Raw genomic sequence first — 20,708 nt, forward strand, 5'->3', positions numbered from 1 at the left:
CCCTGAGATCAAGAGTCATATATTCCAGCGACGGAGTCAGCCGGGTGCCCCAGATATGGCTTGGTTTTAAATAACAAATAGCTTTGCATATTTTTGTAAGAATTTCTGAACAATAAAAAGACAGCTTTAATTTAGGCTCCAATAAACACCTTTCTTCACAAATCCAACGCTTTTCAAGTAAAAACCAGCCAGGTGTCCTGTCACACGTGGAACTGCCCCCATCGGCCTATTTCAGGGAGAAGGATCTGCCTGGCCAGGCCTGGAGGCCGCAGATCCCACTATGAGAGGATCTCCTGGTGCAGGAACAGGGAGGCCCCAACCCAGAGCGGTTATTGCTCTGAAGCTCCAGGACGTATCGCGGAGGTCAGGTGAAAATCGTTTGCACGTCTCAACAGATCTCCTACTCTGCTTCTGAGCCACAATCACCCTGAGTCCTCCTCCCTCCCCGGGCACCAAGGAGACAGACACAGCACGCCCCACCGCGCAGGACCCATCCAGCAAGGAGGGTGTGCGAGCACGCGCTCCGTCCATTCGCACTAGCCCAGGCCCACGAGGTGCGGTGAGCTGGTGCCGCACATGCTGTCCAGGGGTACCCAGGAGGAAGCCCTCCCGGAAGCGACCTGGCTGGGTGTCCCAAGAGCCACAGAAAACACTGTTGTTTCCTTAACTCGCTAGCTGTACTTCTGAAACTTAACCCAAGGACATCAAATGTAAAACACACATTTCTGGGGGCGCCTGGTTGGCTCAGTCAGCAGAGCGTGCAATTCTTGATCCCAGGCTTGCAGCAGTTACTAAAAATAAAATCTTTTATTTTTTTATTTTTATTTTTTAAGGATTTTATTTATTTGACAGAGAGAGACACAGCGAAAGAGGGAACTCAAACAGAGGGAGTGGGAGAGGGAGAAGCACGCTTCCCGCTGAGCAGGGAGCCCGATGCGGGGGCTCGATCCCAGGACTCTGGGACCATGATCTGAGCTGAAGGCAGACGCTTAACACCCAGGCGCCCCCAGAATAAAATCTTTTGAAAACAAAGGAAAACCCCACATATCTGTAGTGTTGGTCAGGTATGAAATTACGAGGGCCGGTCTGAGAAAGACAAAAGGGGTAGGTGTGGGTGTGAGACAGAGGACTGGCTCCATGAAAGTAAGATGTGTGAGGTCTGAGACATGAAATAAAATCTGACCCTGAGAGTCTAACTGGAAAATGGCCTTTCATCAGTCTGTTCCTCAAGGACCCCTTCCTCCGCTGCCCCTCCCTGCAGCTGCATCCCACCACATCTGTGAAGGCTGCCCTCGGGCGCAGTGCTCCCCGCAGCTCCCGCATCTACTTTGGCTCCCGACGCTAACGACAGGCTCACGGAGAGCCAAGGGCTAAGCCCGGGTAACACTGCTGCCTCCTGGCCACCTGACTGTCCACCACTGGACAGACCCCCTCGGAAACTCTGGTGCCAAAATCCCTCTTCAGAGGGGTGGCCACCTACACACGGGTCAGTGACCGACACAGCAGAGTTTCAGGGAGACAGCTTCCAGAGCTGCCCCAGGTTTTCTGTCCGGAAGTCCTTCTGGAAGAACTTATTCCCACTAACCCTGAACGCGGGCACTGTGGCGAGAAGCTTATGAGGTTTGCAGTGACAGTCCGGTTCTTTCCAACCGTCAGCTGGCGCTGGGCCCGCCCCAGATGGAGACAGCAACTCCAGAGAACACTCACAGCGCATCCTCAACCTCAGGGACAAGAAGCACTAGCACCGGGCGCCTGGGTGGCTCAGTTGGTTAAGCGACTGCCTTCGGCTCAGGTCATGATCCTGGAGTCCCGGGATCGAGTCCCGCATCGGGCTTCCTGCTCGGCGGGGAGTCTGCTTCTCCCTCTGACCCTCCCCCCCCTCATGTGCTCTCTCTCTCAAATAAATAAATAAAATCTTTAAAAAAAAAAAAAGAAGCACTAGCACCAAAGTGGTCTGGAGACTCCAGCAACTGCTTTTTTAGCTACACTTTTACTACGTGATACTGTAGATTCACGTGTAATCCTAGGTAGTAACAAAAACTATCTGCCCAGTTGCTTCCAACAGTAACTTTTTACAAAACCGGACAGTGACGCAGCCCCCCGGCCTTATTCAGACCGCCCCCGCTGACACGTGCTCTTGTGTCTTAGTTTCGTGCACTTTTCCGCCGGTGAAGACACACAGGACTTCGTCCCTGCGGGGGCTGCCTAGCTCCTAGGCCCTGCCAACACTGTTCGCCACCCCTGTGCCCGTGTCTCTGGAGAATGGGCTCTAAATGGGAACCACGTGGCACGCAAGCTTCCGGGACTGGCTCTTCATTCAAGACTGCCGCCAGCCCTGCGGGCGAGACCCGGGCTGTGCCCGCTGTGTGCAGTCAGGGCATGGGCGCTCCCGGTGAGCCAGACCCTCACCAGCACGCAGCAGAACCAGGGAGAGCCACAGCAGGTTCTCACAGAGAGGAAAACCCTCTGGTCAAGCAAGTCGTTACCCTCTCATGAAAATTCAGCAGACACGAGCTTCATCCCATGTTCTCAACTAACTCAGACTACCAACTACAAAGCAATCGCACGAAGAGGGCAGAGGCTGCAGACACCCTGGACACGCGCGGCTGCTGGACGGAGCGCAGGACAGAAGTGGGGAGACTCCTGCTTCTGCCTCTGCTGTCCCTCGCGCCACACTGGCTGAGACCCCGCGCGCAAGGCAGGCCGCCAGCGCGCCGCCCACCACCTCTTCCTTCACCGGAAACCCTTCTTTATCGTTACGCTGTCTTCAGTTACGATTCTGAGATAGGAAATTTTCCCCCGAGGTTCTTCCTGATTCTTTCATACTTGGCTTTTTAGATTTAATGACTTCATCCATGCAGGATTTATTTTGGAACACATGAAACAGTCTCTCTCCAAGTAATAGCAACTCTTCCACACCGTTTCGTACACAAGCCTCCCTTCTGCTACCGCGTGAAATGCCACCGCAGCTCCGTATGAATTCTGAGATAAACCGGACTCTGTCTCTGGGTGTCCTGTTCGGTTCCATTACGCTTCCTACCTATTACTGGACCAACCCGTTAATTTGGGGGAGAAAAACATCCCTCTGACCCTCCTCCCTCTCATGCTCTCTGTCTCTCATTGTCTCTCTCGCAAATAAATAAAATCTTAAAAAAAAAAAATTAAACTAACCTTTTTATTGCCCTCACCCTTTGCTTGATCAGAGTCCTAATTCTACAGATGAGACTCAAGATTTGCAAGTGAGGTTGTTGTGAACTGGGGTACACAGAGGTCAATCACACAGGACAGCGATGTGTCCCACTCCTTCCTCGAGGCCACGCACCGTACCAACCTCTCGTCTGGGGGCTGCTTCTCAAGTCTACACATCATCAGGAGCCTGTGTGGGGTGGGTCCGACCAAGTGCCTTCCTCCCCACCCCAGAGCACTTGAGTTCAAGGCAGATCGGAGGTTCACCCTTTGCACGCAGAGGACTATAATTCTGCCTACCTTCAGATGTCTGGACAGGACAAGGGACCCATGTGCTGATGGAAGCACCTCTAAAGGACAGGCAAGGAAAAGATCCAGTAATCACATTAAAGACTGGGGGTAGGTGTGCTCACAGTGAAGGAGACACAGGGGCCTAGGTGCACCCTACATTTGTTTTTAACTTTTCTTTCTTTTTTTTTTTAAAGACTTATTTATTTTATTTGAGAGAGTGCGGGCACAGAGGGAGAGAGAATCTCAAGTAGACTCCCTGCTGAGTGTGGAGCCCGATGCGGGGCTCGATCTCGTGACCCTGAGATCATGACCTGAGCCGAAACCAAGAGCTGGATGCTTAACCGACTGAGCCGCGCAGGCTCATGCTACTTTTAAGATAGGTTTCCTGTTGCTGAGACCAGAACACACATGTGCAGACAACCAAAGTGGCCATTATTTAAGAAAGTCAAATAGATATACCTTCATCATCTTCAGGGGTCCTCCCCTTAGATTTATCATTGTCCTTAGTCTTCTGCTTCATCCTGGAGGTGTTAAAATAGTAACTGCCACCTGCAAGGAATAGGGAACGTGTTTAACAAGATCTGCCCCTACAGAGAAGCGCTCAGAAGAGTATGTTCTTCAGTAACCAAACCAAAACAGAAGCCATCTGAAACCTACATCTGTAAGATTTAGAAGTTTGGGATGATCGTTCTTAGTACAGTAACTGCCAATTATAGAATAATAAACTATTTCAACTTACGGAGTATCTTTGTAATTCAAATCAGCAATGCAAGGGAGTAAAACTTCCTTATGAAGGTATACTGAGAACGTCTCCTGAGCTTGTTGGAGAACAACCCCTTCAAGAACCACAGTCACTCTAAGCTAATTTAAACTAATGAGCAACACGGTGGCTCTGACACGTGCGTCACCAGCAACCCAGTGGCCACCACCACCAAGACACAACACTCTTCCCACCAAAGGCACGGGTCTCGTCCACCGTCTAACTGAACTAATGTTTCAAAGGAGAGGAAGGAGAGTCTCATCAACCATGACAGCTGCACCTCTCTTCACAAGGTTAACAGAACCACCAGGGAGACTACATTGATGGCCCCTGGACACGGATCAGGCTGTCTGGAGAGTGAGCTGTGTGCCACCAGGCGCATGCATACACTTAAGTGGGGAAACACACACAGGAGGTGAGCGCGCGGCTGACCACATGTGGGCACCAAGCCACGTAATGTCCTTTAGGAGTTGGGAGATTCCACTTTTCCCAGTTCCACCTGGATAGAGGGGGGACGTAAGATCACATTGTCAATCCTGGAGGTCCTAAGGCCTTTGAGCTAAGATCTCTCTTGAGGATGTCACGGTGTCTCACCGAATGATAAAACCAGTGTTAAACATAAATTACTTGTAGGCTGTTTGTAGTTACCTTCTGGATATAAAACATACAGAGCCACTCTGAAGATCCTTACTAGACGTTCTTGCAGCTGGCTAGAGAATATGGAAAACCTTGTAAGCAGCCCAATTACTGCCATACGTCAGATTTTTTTAAAAAGGGGAGGGGGACGACTCAGGTAAGCACACGTGGCCTGTTCAGACCTCATTCAGTCTATCTGTCCATAAACTGCACTTGAGAGCATCTAAGGGCTTACAATAAACAGAAGCCAAAGTCCCCTGAATGATTTCCTTTCACTATCAGTGTCAAAACAGCAGCTTTATCCTGATTTATTTACAAATGTCACAGGATGTGCCTACTACCTGTGTTTCACAAGATACACACCTAAGAGTTTCCAGAGTCTGACTGGATTCTGGACTAGATGCTGTTTCCACAACAATCCACTGAACCCTTCAGCAGTTGGGGTCGGCAGGCACAGCTGCAAACTCTGAAAAGAAACAAAAAATACAGAGGACGGCCAGGATTATAATTCAGACCGGTCCTCAAGTTATGGTGAAATAGAACAACAATAACAAATTATGACCTAAAATGTGCGTGTTGAGCCCCAGCCAAGACGGCAGCAGGATTTGGGGTCTTTGTCTTCTGGATAGTTAACCTGAGCTAGAGCCCAGAGCGCACCCTCACTGGACAGTGCTCAGTCAATTCAGGTCGGTAACGCGAGAAGCTACGGGACACAGGTAAGATACAGCTATATGGTACTTTGCTCACACAAAACCGTCACCCCCCTTGGAGCCACGGCCAAGGACCATGGGGACTCATCTTCATGAGGTCTGATCCACGTGAGCCAATTGGGAGACAGTTCTCCATGAAACTCTTAGTGGGTTCAATTTTTAAAACTGTTTTGCGGGGAGCACCTGGGTGGCTCAGTCGGTGAAGCGTCTGCCTTCGGATCAGGTCATGATCCCCGGCTCCTGGGATCAGTCCCGCATCCAGCTCCCTGCTCAGCTGCAGGTCAGCTTCTCTCTCTGCCTCTGTGATCTCTCGCTCTTTCTCAAATAAATAAAAAAAAATAATAAAATCTTCTAAAAATATAAAACTTTTTAAAAAGATTTTTATTTAGTTATTTGAGAGAGAGAGAGCACAAGCAGGGGGAGAGGGAGAGAGAGAAGCAGACTCCCCACTGAGCAGGGAGCCCGACTCGGGGCTCGATCCCAGGACCCCGGGATCACGACCTGAGCCGAAGACAGACGCTCCACCGACCGAGAGCCAGCCGGGAGAAGCAGAGGGAGAAGCAGGCTCCCCACTGAGCAGGGAGCCCGACTCGGGGCTCGATCCCAGGACCTCGGGATAAGAGCCCCCCAGGCGGCCCTTAAAAATATTTTTTTAGAGATTTTAGTTTTAAGTAAGCTCTACAGCCCACGTGGGCGGGGCTCGAACTCACAACCCAGGATCCGGTCGCACGCTCCACCGACTGGGCCAGGCACCCAAGACGCCAGGAAGGAAACCACAAGGCAGAGAATATCAATACCCCCAAAATGGGCTGGAAAAATGCAGGCTGGGACCTACGAGGAGTCTCTCCGGGGCTGCCCGGGCGGCCTCTGCGCCCGACCGCGCCTCTCTCGCTCGGGGTCCGCCGGGGCCGGGGGCCGGGGGGCCGGGGGCCCGGGGGCGGGGGCGGGGCCCGCCCGGGGACGGGAGGTGCCGGCCGAGGGGTCGGGAGGTGGAAGCGCGGGCGGCAGCGGGTCAGGGGCTGGGATGGGCGCGGCCCGGCCGGGGCCGGCGGGTACCTGCTTGGCGCGGCCCCCGGCCCCCAGGAGCCGCATCGCAGGCCTGTGGACGAAGTGCCGGCACCTCCTTCCGGCCCCGAAGGGGAGGCTTAGGCTCCCGCCCGAGCAGGGGCTGCGCAGCGGCGCGGACCCCGCGGCCGGGCCCGGGCGGAGGGCGCGCAGCAGCAGCAGCGCGGCCGCCATGTCGGCCCGGGAGCGGCGCGTGCGCGGTCGGACGGCCCGGGGGGCGCGTGCGCGGTGGAGGCCGGCCGGGCTGGTTCCCCGCGCCCGCCGCGCCCCGGCCGTCCCGGCGTTCCCTGGCGGTTGGTGAGGTGCCGCCCGGGGCGCCGCGCCGGACTGCGCGCTGCGGCTGCGCCGCTCGGGGCCGTCGCTGCTGGAGAGGGCCGCGGGGCCCGAGGGAGCCGCGCCGGGGGAGCGGGGCCCCGGACCGCCGCCCCCAGCCCCACCCGGCGCGCCGGCGCGGGTCTTGCCCTTGGTTCACGCCTCAGCGGAGCGAGGGCGGCCGGGCGCCGTGGCGCGGGCCGCATCCGCGTCGTGCGGTGCTGCGTTCCGGGGCGTGACCGTGTCACCTGGTCATTTTCTGCTGGCGGCACGACCGTGTCGGACGTCGTCCCCAGCGCCGGTCGTCGGGGTCGCGGCCCGGAGACTGCCCCTGCGCCCCGGGCCGCCGGGCCCCTGCCGGCCCACCTCTGTCCCAGCGCCTGAGGCTGCTGACCGCCGGAGCTTTCGGCCCGTTCCGTAGGAGCGTCCGAGTTGGCGGATCCGGGTGGCAACGTGCACCCCTCCGTCGTCCACCAACCCCTGAAAGCGGCCTGGTGCTAACCGGTGCCTGGTCCGCATCAGTCACTCTCTCGCTCTTCAAGATTGTGTTTGTTTGAGAGAGAGCGAGAGCAGGGGCTGGTGGGGAGAGGGAGAGGCGGACTCCCGCCGAGCGGGGAGCCCGGCAGGCCCGAGATCAGGACGGAACCGCAGGCAGGCCAGTGGCAGACTGGGCCACCCGCGTGCCCCCGTATCAGACACCCTCATAGCCACGATTCTGAAGTACCTTCATGTCTGTCTGACAGATGAGGAGACAGACTCGAAAGTCAAGAGCAGCCGGCTGAGAAGTTATGGCACCGCCCCAGAGCCGGTCTGACTGGTTTCTGGGCCGCACTCCACCATTCTTCCTTAGGTATTACAGAGGTAGCTGCCTGTGTGAACCCTTCCCCTGCCTCAGGGCTGAAACGAGGAAAGTGTGGGACAGTTTTTAAGCTCAGGGTCCCGATGACGGGTGCCCAGCCCTCCAGCAGCTGGTGTTTCTGCAGAGGTTCGTTCTTGCTCGTGGAGAGAGCAGCCCCTAGGCCCAGGGCTGCCCCTGGTTCACACAACTGAGCTCACTTCCTTTGCTTCTCCTGTGCTCCTACCACCTTCCTTCACCACCAGTCCTTCCTCCCCAGCCCCCCCACACTGTTCCTTCTTTCGCTGCTTAAATTGCCCCACCCACTTACTGCCTTCCCTCCTCCAGCTCGCTCTACCCTGCCCTCGCTCTGCCCACACCAGTCCCGTGACTGTGACTTCCGAGAGAGTGGTTTCTCGCACCTTATCGACGCTTGTGCAGTGTGCCCTGATGGGAAGTGACCAAGCCCTCCACCCTCATCCCTGTTCCCTCATCATCCACTCCAGAGGATTCGTGACTCAAAGCCTCTAAGAAATGTGAACGTGTTTGGGAAGAGCGTAAGATATGCTCCTACTAATACTGCTTGCACTAAAATTGTTACTGTGGTCTGACTGGCGCTTCAGTGGGAAGCAGTGCAGGGTGATGGCAAAGGGCCCACCTCTGGCAGAAGAACACTGGCTTCTGTCCTCAGCCTATGACCTTGAGCAAGTTGCTGCCTTCTCCAAGCCTCAATTTTCTCATCATTAAAATGGGGATAATAATTATCTGCAAAGTGAGGCTAATAGCAGCCCTGGGTTTCCCACGGGGTTGTCGTAACGATAAAATACAATAAAAGTACGTGAGAACGGCCCATGAAGCTGGCAGTCACTTATATGTAGGAGTTTATCCCTGGGATGTCGAGGCAAATGAGATTGTGGGAGAACACATTATCAATGCATTTATTCAAATGTATTTTTTTTTTGAAGATTTTATTTCTTTATTTGACAGAGAGAGAGCACAAGTGGGCAGAGCGGCAGGCAGAGGGAGAGGGAGAAGCAGGCTTCCCGCTGAGCAGGGAGCCCGATGTCGGGCTCGATCCCAGGACCCTGGGACCAGGACCTGAGCTGAAGGCAGGCGCCGACTGAACTACCCAGGCGCCCCTATTCAGATGCATTTAACAGCTGCTCTGGAGGTTGGCTGTGTCTAGGGCCTCAGGTGACTCTGAACCCCGCCCAGCTTCAGTGCCCCCTGGACACTAGGGCTCTGGTTTAAGCATTCAGGTGCCCATGACCTGGACCCTAGAAAGATGAGGCCTAGGAGAGCTGGCTCACTGGACCATCCTCGGCCCTCAGGCCTTCCATTACCGGCTAGCTTTATTCTTTCTGTACTTCTCAACTTCTGCTTATTCATTTGTCCTTGCTCAGCTCTCTGAACTCTGTGTACATCAGAACAGTTAGGCGTGGCTTCCCATAACCATCTGAGGTGATCTCCGGGTGAACTCTGGGTGTGAGTCAGGGCATGTCTTAGGTCTCTCTGCATTCACACCCTGATAGCGGGTGTGTGTGTGAGCTAAGCGCTCCTCAGGAGCCCACGCTGTGGGAAGGAGGGGGAGAAGAAGAGATCCGCCCACTCCCACCCTGGGACTCCCCTCTTGTTCCTTGGGTGGTGGGGGTCCTGGGCTCTCAAGTTCCTGCTGCAGGCACGCTGCTCCCGGTAAGTCCTCCTTGTCTGTTAAATAGGAATGACATGTTAGCACCTGAGACAGGAGTTGATCTTTGGGGCCATTTTTAGTTTTCATATTTAGGTTTCCTTATTCATATCAGAGCAAGTAATTATTTGCTTCTTCCCAAGTTGGGCAGGTCGGCAGCAACTAAACTTTTACTTATTTATTTTTTTAAAGATTTTATTTATTCGACAGAGAGAGACACAGTGAGAGAGAGAACACAAGCAGGGGGAGTGGGGGAGGGAGCCCGACATGGGGCTCCTGTGGTCCTGGGACCATGACCCGAGCCCAAGGCAGACGCTTAAGAACTGAGCCACCCAGGTGCCCCTCAACTAAACTTTTAAACTTTTTTTCTTTTTTTAAGCACGGTTGCTTCTACACTTAACCCTGGCCTTTGAAGCCCTTGGGCTGTTGATCACTGTGATTGCTGCTCCCACAATGGTGTCGGTGAGCTCCTCCTCGGAGGCTAAGTCTCACAGCTTGGAATGGCCTGCTCCACAATGACGTATTTGGCTAATCTTAGGATGTCTTCTATAAGATACACTCCTTTGTAGAACGTCAGAATAAACTCATTCATTTCTTTGAGTTTTGGTAAATTTTGTTTCTGAACTAGAGATCTTTTTTAAGAACTTATTTCTTCTTTGGGCTGCCTGGGTGGTTCAGTCGTTAAGCGTCTGCCTTCGGCTCAGGTCATGATCCCAGGGTCCTGGGTTCGAGCCCCTCATCGGGCTCCCTACTCAGCGGGGAGTCTGCTTCTCCCTCTCCCGCTCCCCCTGCTTGTGTTCCCTCTCTCGCTGTCTCCCTGTCAAATAAAATCTTCAAAAAAAAAAAAAAAAGGGAATCATTTCTTCTCATATTGCTTGTTAGCTGGGTTTCAGTCATCATATGTATGGGATTTTATAATCACTGATTTTGTTCTTGAAAGGATAAAAAGTCATTTCTACTAGCAAAAAACCTGTATAGAAATGTGTGTGTGACTGTCTGTAACCTCTGTGTTTCTCAAGATGCTGGGTGTGAGATTTTGGACCGATGTCCAGGGGGCACCCCGAAGCGCAGGGGCTGCTTCCTCTCCAAATTCCATTACCTCCCAGAGCTCTGGAGAGCACACGCCAAGTTCATTCATCATCTGTTCTGTTGATCGTATCTGCTACCCACTGATACGGAACAAATGACCCCAACACTTGGCAAGGTAAACCAATGTTCATTGTGTCACACGGTTTTCTGAGGATCGGGAAGCTGGGTGTGGTTGACCAGGTGGCTCAGGCTCAGTCTTCCACAAGGGTGCGGTCCGGTCGTTGGCCAGGGCTGCGGTCATTTGAAGCTTTCCTAGTGCTGGAGGCTGGGTTTCCAAGGTGATGCCTTTGCCTGGCTGTTGGCAGGAGCTCAGCTCCTCACCACGTGGCGTCTCCGTGGGGCTGCTCACATGACATGGTCCCATTTGGCAGGGACGGCCCAAGAGTGTGAATACCATGGGGCAGGGGTCATCGAGGGTCTCCTTGGAGGCTGCTGACCACAGTGATGATTACAGAAGATGCCTGTTGTTCACCTCTGCTCAGCAAAACCCAACCCTTGGATCCTGACTTCCCCTGGTCACATGACCCCAGGCCTTCCTAGTGCTGCATTCATCCCTACAATGATTGGTCCAGGAACAGAAAGTCGGCCTATGAGGTCCTTCCTCAGAGCTTCTGTTTGAAGGTGAAGAAGACACTTTGCCTTTGGGGTCATGGAGTAGAAGGATGGATTGCCTATGCCCCTTTCCCACCATGTGGAGAGAGCCAACCACCGCTGCAGAGAAGTTGGCCCACAGATAGAGAAGAAAAAGCTGCAGGTGAGGCTTGGGACAACCTGGTTTGCGTCCCTGGATCCGGTCATGGCCGGTGGGAACCCCCACTTCATTCCTTATCATGAGCCAACCCCTTTCTTTAGATGCAAGTTTACATTGGGTTTTTGGGTTTTTGTTGGTCCAAGCTGGGGTTTGCCTGTCCAGGTTCGGTAGCTACGGGGGAGTCGTCACTGGCCAGAGCACTGGGGTCCCTCCTTAACCCCTCAATGTGAGCTCAGAAGCTGTCTGGGATCAGCTACCAGAAAAGAGGGACCATGTTTGGATGTCCAGTTTACAGCCTATTCCTGGAAGTTACTGGCTTGCTATCTTCCTGGCCCCAGGGGTTACTTGTTAGGTGAACGATAAGATATTCGAAGGAAGAAGGCGTTCACTTTTTGTATATGGTCCCCCAGACAACTTTCAGTTGAATGTGCCGTGTAGCCAACAGGATCCTCTGCTTGCTCGTTTCTGGGGTGTAGACAGGGATCAGATCAGCTGTATCTCCACTCTGTAATCCACAGCCAGCAATCATCAGCAGAGCATCCCCATTTCTCGGGGTTGGACAGGACACACTGTCCCCCGAAGGTCTCTGTGTCCTTCAGTGAAGGCGTAGAGAATTCACCAGCTGGCTGGTCCTAGATCCTAGAGGTCTATGGCTATTATGGCTCGTCAGCAAATCAGTGATGGACGTACTTCTGTAGAAATTCCATGAACCACATTGAATTTGGACAGCCACAGCGTAATAGGAACAAGACGCAGGGACAAGCAAGTGTTCCCAGACATCCCTGCCTTTCCTACCAGCTGCTGAAGAAAACCTTGCTTTTGTTCACTCCGAACTTCCAACTCCCTGTTCTCAGAGATTGCTAGCTCACTCCCGGATGTTCTGCAATGCAGAACAAAAAGAGAAAGGACAAAAAGAGGTCAAAAGAAGGGAGGACAGATCCAGAAGGGTGGGGAAAGACCCCCAGAGCTGTTACTGGTCCCAGAGTAAAGATGATGGAAAGAGGGGAGGAGGGGTGAGAGGGGCAGGTGGGGATAGTTTCTGAGGGTGAGTTTTTGGGGGGATTGGTGAGAGGCCCTCAAACAGTTGCAGAAAATGAAAGAACTGGAGAAAAAAGTCTATTGTTAAGGGATAAAGTGGCATTTCCCTTCACAGACACTCTGTGGCCATGTCCTAGGTGCTGGGGACACAGCAGTGAACAAACGCTTGTCCTCGATGAGCTTCCATTCCCACGAGAAACGAGTCAACCAGAGCAGCAAAGCACACGGTACGGAGGGCAAGTAAAGCGTGAGCGGGGTGGAGGAAAGCGAGTGTGCGGGCTGGCTCCACCACCATGGTGAGGACCCTGCCTTTGTGCTCTCGGTGGAGGAGCCTGTGGAGGGTTTTGAGCTACAGATGGATTCGTCTGTGTTACAGCATCCTTTTGGCCAGACTGGGGTGGGGCGGCTCAGGGCTTGCAACAGCCCGAGCAGGAAGGTGCGCTTGGACGTGTGGGACAGGCTGAGGCTTCCCAGAGGCACAGGGCAGCCGGCGGTGGCTTCATGTTGATCTTGGAGGCCGGCTGATCACGGGGTCAGCACACGACTGCCCTCGCCCCGATGAGGGCTGAGCACCCCACCAGGCCCCGCCAGGTGCAGGTGAGAGAGGACCAGTTTCAGGCGCTGGTCCTTTTCACCATAATTTACAGGTTGATTTGACAGGGGCAAGGTGGCTGCCTCTACAAAGAATTTGAGCCAGGGCTCACTTAAGCCCCCTCCCCCCACAGATCATTGGCTACACAGACACACACCAGCAGATCGAGGCGCCAGGACCTCCCTGTGGTCCACTTAGCCGTTTTCCCCAGAGGATCCGTGTTTCTGGAATTCAGGGCCAGCCCTGGTGGGAGGAGGCGTCAGAGCTGATCAGGTTAAGTCGGAGATTATCTGGAGAGGGGAGGGTACTTTGGCTTTCTACTGGCCTCAAATCGCAGCATGCGATATGGGTTTGGCCACATCTCTGTCCGTGCTGTTTTATGTTTATTTTGTTTGACAGTTTATTTGTGACTTGGGCCCTAGGCAATCCTACAGCCGGTTACAGTTTCATAAACAGAATAAACAAAATGAAACAGAGCCCATAGACTATGTTTACAATCCTTCTCTGGGCAGAAGGGAGGGACTGAAGCACTTGTCTGGAAGGTCTGGGGTACGCAGGCACAAGAAGCCGGCCTCGCTGGACGCTGTGGGTGCTGTGCGCAGGGTCACTGGAAGGTGACTCGCAATATTCAACGCTGGAACCCAGGAGCAGCCGGGTAGCGTTCCTTTATTTCTCTCAGATGACATCTATCCTTTTATCTTCTGAATACTTTTTAAAGTTGCAAAGCTGAGCTTCAGTGACACAGTTTACTAATTCCTGTAATCCCGAGCATCACTGCTGTCCCCAGTACTGTGTATCGTGTTTTGAAAGGTATGTGTGCCCATGAAGCACGGTCTCTGCCCAGAGGTGGTGAAGCAGGGAGCGTGAGCTCCAGGAAGGAGCTGAGGGACTGACATCCGGGTTCCTGTGGCCCGGGCCAGGCTATCCCCCACAGCAAACCCATCTCCAAAGGTCTCTGCTTCTCCCCACCAGGCGGGTGCGTAAATGGCACGCAGGACAGCTCCAGGGGCAGTCCGTGAGCGCCCAGGCTGCTCAGGCTGGCTTCTTCTGTGTCTGGGCCCACTGCTTTCCACCATTTCCCCACACTCTGCGCACTCTACTGAACGGGACCACTTCTCTCTCCCTTGTTAAGTTGTACACCTTCCAACAGTCTAGGGACATCTAACTCAATCTTCCAGACCCCAGGGCCCTGTATCGCCTTCTTCAGAACAGTTACCTTCTCAGTAGCCTGCGGCCATGACATTTCTCCAAGCTGCCGGACCTTTGCTGACCTTTGCTGACAGAGGGTTTTGGGGGGCCCCCAGGGTTCCTGGGCCACACTTGGTGAAACTATGGTCTCAATCACGGCAATTCTAATGTCATTAGAATGATTTTTATCAAAGATATGTGAGTTTGGGGTACCTGGGTAGCTCAGTCAGTTAAGTGTCTGACTCTTTTTTTTTTTTTTTTTAAGATTTTATTTATTTGACAGAGCACAAGCAGAGGGAGAGAGAGGGAGAAGCAGGCTCCCCGCAGAGCAAGGTGCCCAATGTGGGACTCGATCCCAGGACCCTGGGATCATGACCCGGGCTGAAGGCAGCCGCTTAACCAACTGAGCCACCCAGGCGTCCCTAAGTGTCCGACTCTTGATATCGGCTCAAGTCATGATCCTGGGTTGGGGATCGAGCCCCCAGGGTGGGTAGGGCTCCCAGCTCAGCGGGGAGTCTGCTTCAGGATTCTCTTTCCCTCTGTCCCTCCCCTTGCTGGTGCACACTCTCTCTCTGAAATAAATAAATAAATCTTAAAAAAAAAAAAAAAAAGCTATGTGAGTTTTATTAATTTAAAAAGGGAACATAGGGGCACCTGGCTGGCTCAGTCGGAAGAGAATGTGACTCTTGATATCGGGGTTGTAAGTTCGAGCCCCATCTTGGGTGTAGAAATTACTAAAAAAACAAAAAAATAAGGGAATTCAGATTAGATTCAAGATCATCCTTTGTGAGCCTCTCTTTGGCTAAAGACATCTTGGCAGTCTCTGGGGACAGTTTGGAGAATTTGTTACTAAATCTTCACTGGATTCAGCATTCGTGAAAGGTTCTGAATCGACCGTCCTGGGTAGTAAGTGCTGGGTTTGCTCCCAGGGCTGGCATGGGCCACAGGCCTGCTGTCCCAGGAGAGCTCAGCTGTATTCCCAGGGGCTCCTTTCCAGGGACTGCAAAGAGCAAAGCCTCTGTGGTGGTTAAGTCCGTGACTCCTTCCCCAACCCAGAAGAGGGGCTGCAGATGGGCGTCTGCCATTGAGGGGCCATGGCCGCCCACCAAAGCTTCTGGAATGTCGGGTGCCAGCTGCAGAACCCCAGGACGGCCTTTTCAGCCCCATCCGGGCCCTGAAAGTGTGTGAGAGAGTTGTGTTCTGCCCCGCTGTGACGCTGTCCTGCACATAGCAGGCGCCCCGGCATCTGTTGAATGAGAACACGATCCATCTCCCAGCTGAGTAAGCGCCTTGCTTTCCGCAAGCTGACATTCATTACATAAAACACATTATGCAATATTATGACACCCTCACTGGCAAAAAAGTCTTAGGAAGATTTGTTTTTTTACTCTCAACCTTTCTAGTTGGATTTGTGAGAAACTGATTGAAGAAAAGAATAGTTCGTATATTTAGATTTTAAAATTACATAAAAACTGATAGGCTAGGGGCGCCTGGGGGGCTCAGTTGGTTGAATGAGGGACTCTTGGTTTCTGCTCAGGTTGTGACCTCATGGGTGGTGGGATCAGTCCAGGTGGGGTCTGCGCTCAGTGGAAAGTCAGCCTAGGGATTCTCTCCCTCTGCCCCTCCCCCCACCCCCATGAATGTGTACATGCTTTATTGAAGAAAATAGATAAAATTTTTACGAAACAACCTGGTAGGCTACAGAAAAAGTACTGGGTGAAGAGTGTTAAAAATTATGGGGTGGTTTTGGTGGTTTTGGGTGAGGGGTCCCAGGAACATCTGAATCTTGCTTTACACCACAGTTCCTCCTTCCCTTGAGGTTTCGGAGGGCAATGCATCACAAAGCTATGGTAACTGGACAGCAAAGCATGCAATAATTTATTGTGAAGCCAGCTTGTGTTTCAAATTCTAATGCTAAGAATGCTGGTGAGCTGAGGTTGACCAAAGGGCTGAGGGTGGGCTGGCTTGGCCCAAACCCAGATGACAGTTCTTACCCCATGGTCATGAGGTAAGAGACAGAAAGGAAGGTGTCAGAATGTGGGCCTGCTCTGGCCACTTCTGCCACTTGTATAGAAAAGGAAGTAGAGGGGCGCCTGGGTGGCTCAGTCGTTAAGCATCTGCTCTCGGCTCAGGTCATGGTCCCGGGGTCCTGGGATCGAGCCCCGCGTCGGGCTCCCTGCTCGGCGGGAAGCCTGCTTCTCCCTCTCCCACTCCCCCTGCTTGTGTTCCCTCTCTCGCTGTCTCTCTCTCTGTCAAATAAATAAAATCTTAAAAAAAAAAAAAAAAAGGAAAGGAAGTAGAAAGTAGAAAGAAAGCAAGGTGGCTAGGCCGCCTCCCTTTCAGCAGTAACCTCTGGAATTTTGCAAGGGAGAGAAGAGCCCCACCGATGCCCCATCACTCTCCCAGGCCACAGCAGAGGGGTGGTGTCCAGGGGAGTATGGACAGTCCCTTCGAGGACCTTGGCTCAGGAGCAAAACAAAGTAGGACACATTGATTCTCCGGGAGGGCATTCAGCATCACCTGGGCATTAGAGTTTTCTGGAGCCACATACGGCTTATGTTTAATCAACAATTAGCTTCTTTTGGTTCTAGGGGAACACAGACATACTGCAACGTAACTGCTTTTGGCAGGAACTTGGTTTCCTGAATCAGAATCGCCCCGTGGGTCCAGGTAACTGCATTAAAGAAAACAGGCTTCCCTGGAAAGCACTGGAGAACTACCCTGTGGGGATCGAGATAAGGAATTGATAGACCTGATGGGTGTTCTTTGGCCACACGTTTGACAAATCGTTTTTATTGAAACTTCCCATGAAAATTTAATTTCCAGTTTCCATGGGAACACGGGAAGGTGTGGCACGGCTGGCTGTTTGGCAGCCTCCTTCAGGCCCCCCAGGCTTGTGGATGCTGTTTGTCACCTGCCCCTGCTCTCCTACTCTGCCATTTCTTCACCACCCCCCCAGCCACTTTCCTGTTTCTCTTTCCTCTGCAGCTATTGCAACCACTTCCCACCTGGCCTCTCATCACAGGCTCACCCTCACACTGTTTTAAACAGGACTCTGGGGACGCCTGGGGGGCTCCGTCGGTGAAGCATCTGCCTTCCGCTCGGGTCATGGTCCCAGGGTCCTGGGATCGAGCCCCGAGTCTGGCTCCCTGCTCGGCAGGAAGCCTGCTTCTCCCTCTGCACCTGCTCCTGTGCTCTCTCTTACTCACTCTGTCTCTCAAATAAATAAAATCTTTTTTTAATGTATTTATTTGTGTGAGAGAGAGCACAAGCAGGGGGAGTGGCAGGCAGAGGGAGAAGCAGGCTCCCTGCTGGGCAAGGAGCCCCATACGGGGCTCAATCCCAGGACCCCAGGATCATGCCCTGAGCCAAAGGCAGATGCTTCACTGACTGAGCCCCACCCCCAGGCATCCCAAATACATAAAATCTTTTTTTTTTTATTTTTAAGATTTTATTTATTTATTTGACAGAGAGAGACACAGCGAGAGAGGGAACACAAGCAGGGGGAGAGGGAGAGGGAGAAGCAGGCTTCCCGCAGAGCAGGGAGCCCGATGCGGGGCTCGATCCCAGGACCCTGGGACCATGACCTGAACTGAAGGCAGATGCTTAACGACTGAGCCACCCAGGCGCCCCCCCCAATACATAAAATCTTAAAAAACAAAAACAAAAACAAAACTGGACTCTGCTCCCTTGCCTCCTGATTAAAGTCCTTCACTGGCAGATGCCACTTGCAGGTGAAAGGTGATTTATCGGATGCCTGCGAGGCCTCACCTGCCCCTAGCTACCTCTCTGCTCTCTGTTGTTGCCCCCCCTCACCCCCATCCGCCTGTCATCCACATGGAGGCCCAAGTATCTTGGACTTAACTATATAAAACTAAACTCCCAGTTTTTCAGCCCAAAGCTCTACCTCTCCTGGAGTCCTTCCAGCCAGTGTTGACTTCATCCTGGAACTTTCTCTTTCTTACAGCCCACAAAATCTTGCCAATTCTATCTTCAAAACACATCCCAGATCCAACTGTCTAACGAGTCCGGATGGCATTGCTACCCCACACCACCTTCTCTGTGCTCTGGCCATCTCCAGAGCGACCCGTGAACGGTAGGTCAGGTCATGCGTGGTTCATCTCCCTGCAACCGTACAGTGGCTGACCTTTGCACTCAGGGTGAAATCCCAACTCCAAGTCAGGACCCTTGCCCCGCCACCTCCTTCATCTTGTTTGCTTGGACTTTGCTCTCTGCTTGTGGGGCTCCTTCCCACCCCATCTGGGGTGCTCTTCCCCAAATCGTGGCTTGCTTCTCTACTCTGGTTCTCCTCAAAGGTCATCATATCTGAGTTCTTCACCAATTAACTTATATAAAAGCACCACTCCTCTGCCCCCATCACCCCGTATTTAATACAGGACAGCGCTGAAAACACAGTGGGCACTTAAAAAGCCTTAAATATGTGTTGAATGCTGCTCTTTGAGCCACCATACCTCCCTCTGCCTTAAGGACACCAGTTAGGTTGCCCCTTTGCCCAGGGCTGTCGAACAGAAACTGCAAGCAGTCAGGGTGTCCTTTAAAATTTCCTAGTAGCGGGGCGCCTGGGTGGCTCTGTCGGTTAAGGGTCTGCCTTCAGCTCGGGTCATGATCTCAGGGTCCTGGGATGGAGTCCCGCGCGGGCTTCCTGCTTCCTGCTCAGCCGGGAGCCTGCTTCTCCCTCTCCCACTGCCCTCCCCACTCGTGCTCTCTCCCTCTCAAGTAAGTGAATAACATCTGAAAAAAATTTCCTACCAGCAGTAATCAGAAAATGAGATAAAATTAGTTCCCACGGTATATTTTATTTAATGCCATTAAACCCAAATACGACCCATGTGTAATAAATACAAAAAAATGTACTTATATTTTACATTCTTTTCTTCTTCATGCTAAGTCTTTGAAATCTGGTATTTTATATGCACAACACGTATCATTTTGGACTCGCCACACTCCAGTGCTTACCAGCCGTAGGTGGCTAGAAGCTATCTTATTGGAGAGCAAACCTAGAATATTCTCCCCACATCTTATTCAGCTGTTCCTTAACCTTCTGACAGCAGCTCAAGTGTAATACCTTACGGAAATCTTCTGCAAGCCGCTCTCCAGACCGGACCTGGTTTTTACTCAATGTTCTTTCCTAACTCCTTACTCCTCTCTTTCAAAGTGCTTATCAACAGTTTGTAATCAGGGCCTCGTGCGGCTATTTGATAAACATGCGTGTTCCTGATGCTGAATCCCATGCTGGCCGAGCAGACCTGCTCTGTTCCCACTGAATTCCCGGTGCCTGACCCTAGGGTTTGGCTCATAGCAATAAACATCTTCATGGATGCGTCAAAGGGCTTAATTCTTCCCTCCACTCTGCATTTCTTTTCTCTACTGTAGTTTTTACTTGCAGGTTCCGTTTTTGTTAAGCATCTTTGCTTTTACCTCGTCAGACTGTTTCCAAGGCAATTCCCTGCCAGGAGTACTGGATTGGCTAAGGCCGGTGTTTTCAAGTTTTCCCAAGGAGGAGTACTGCCAGGGACCCAAACGGGAAATGCTGATTCCTCGTTCCCGGCCATGTAGATTTACGCCGGCGAGCGTGGGGTCTGGAGCCTGCATTTTATCCACTTTACAGGCAGCCCCGTGAGGTGGACCCGGGGGCCCTCGGGTCTTCACTCCACGGGCGGGCTGCACCATCCGGTGCCCCGCTCACCCAGGGAGGTGAGTGGCAAGCCTGGCCGCCCGGGCGAGGCCGGAAGGCCGCCTGCAACGGTGCGGGCCCCGCTGACACGGGCTGCGCGCGCTGCCCGCGCTCCCCGCAACGAACGGAGGGTGCGCGAGCGCCAAGACGCTCCGCCCGCGGCGCCCCGGCCGCGGTCCGCCCGCACGAGGGCCGGCTCTAGGCGGGCGCGGGCGGCGGCCGAGCTCTGGGGACCGGGCTCCGGGACCCCGGCGTGGGCGACGCGGCCGTAGGGCCGACACCTCGCCTTCCAGCTCAGGGGACGCCAGACCCTGGCTTTCGATCGCCTCCCTCGTCGCTTCCGGCATTTGGAACGACCAATCGGCACGTCTGAGAGCAAAAGGCCCGCCCCGCCGCGACGCAAGCAGCCAATCCGGCTGCTCGTTGCCCTAGCATGCCGTGCGCCCGGACGCACGGCCTAGACCAATCCGTTCCGGGGCGTCCTTCCAGTCCCGCCCCAGGCCTGTCACCGCAGCTGTCCCTCTCGCCGCCGCCCCTTCAGCCCCGCCGGCGCACTTCCTCCCCGACGCCGTGACGTGCGCAGCCCTGTGCCCGGCCGCAGCGGGCCAATGGCGGAGGCGGATACGGCGGGCCAATGGGCGGCGGCGTCTCATGCGGCCGGCGCCCGCCGCAGCCGCCGCCGGGTCCCGGAGCCAGAGGCCGCCGAGCCGGAGCGCGATGGAGCGAGGGCCCGAGGCGGGGAGGCGCCGCCGCCGAGCGCGCGGCCCGACGTCCCCTCAGTGAGCGCCCGCGCCGCCGCGGCGCCGCCCGAGCCTGGCCGCGCCCGAGGGGCGGGCTCGCCTCCCGCCGGCCTCGCCGCTTCGCCGGCGCCCG

At 53.8% G+C, this 20,708-nt stretch overlaps 1 protein-coding gene and 1 long non-coding RNA gene across 5 annotated transcripts in view; one reads left to right on the plus strand and one right to left on the minus strand.

Annotated features, from left to right (window-relative positions):
* Positions 1-6,856, minus strand: part of SPG7 (SPG7 matrix AAA peptidase subunit, paraplegin) — a 29,370-nt gene extending 22,514 nt beyond the window's left edge. Inside the window, exons 1-3 of the mRNA XM_035024582.1 lie at positions 6,640-6,856; positions 5,237-5,339; positions 3,937-4,026 (exon numbers count right to left, since the gene is read on the minus strand). Of these exons, the coding sequence (XP_034880473.1) occupies positions 3,937-4,026; positions 5,237-5,339; positions 6,640-6,822 (376 nt within the window). The 5' untranslated portion in view covers positions 6,823-6,856. The remainder of the gene's footprint in view (positions 1-3,936; positions 4,027-5,236; positions 5,340-6,639) is intronic.
* A 187-nt stretch (positions 6,857-7,043) lies between these two features.
* On the plus strand, positions 7,044-14,352 carry LOC118023453. 4 transcript variants are annotated; one of them, XR_004682804.1, is made up of 6 exons: positions 7,044-7,810; positions 8,144-8,352; positions 10,502-10,686; positions 10,943-11,325; positions 12,498-12,587; positions 13,086-14,352. It is a non-coding gene; the product is annotated as an uncharacterized LOC118023453 (long non-coding RNA). The 4 variants fall into 4 exon arrangements; XR_004682805.1 differs by having other exon boundaries at positions 11,054-11,325; positions 12,476-12,587; XR_004682803.1 differs by having other exon boundaries at positions 11,054-11,325.
* The last annotated feature ends 6,356 nt before the right edge of the window (positions 14,353-20,708 follow it).

This window comes from Mirounga leonina, unplaced genomic scaffold, assembly GCF_011800145.1.
Source record: "Mirounga leonina isolate KUSES-001 unplaced genomic scaffold, KU_Mleo_1.0 Mir_180, whole genome shotgun sequence".
Lineage (NCBI taxonomy): Eukaryota > Metazoa > Chordata > Mammalia > Carnivora > Phocidae > Mirounga > Mirounga leonina.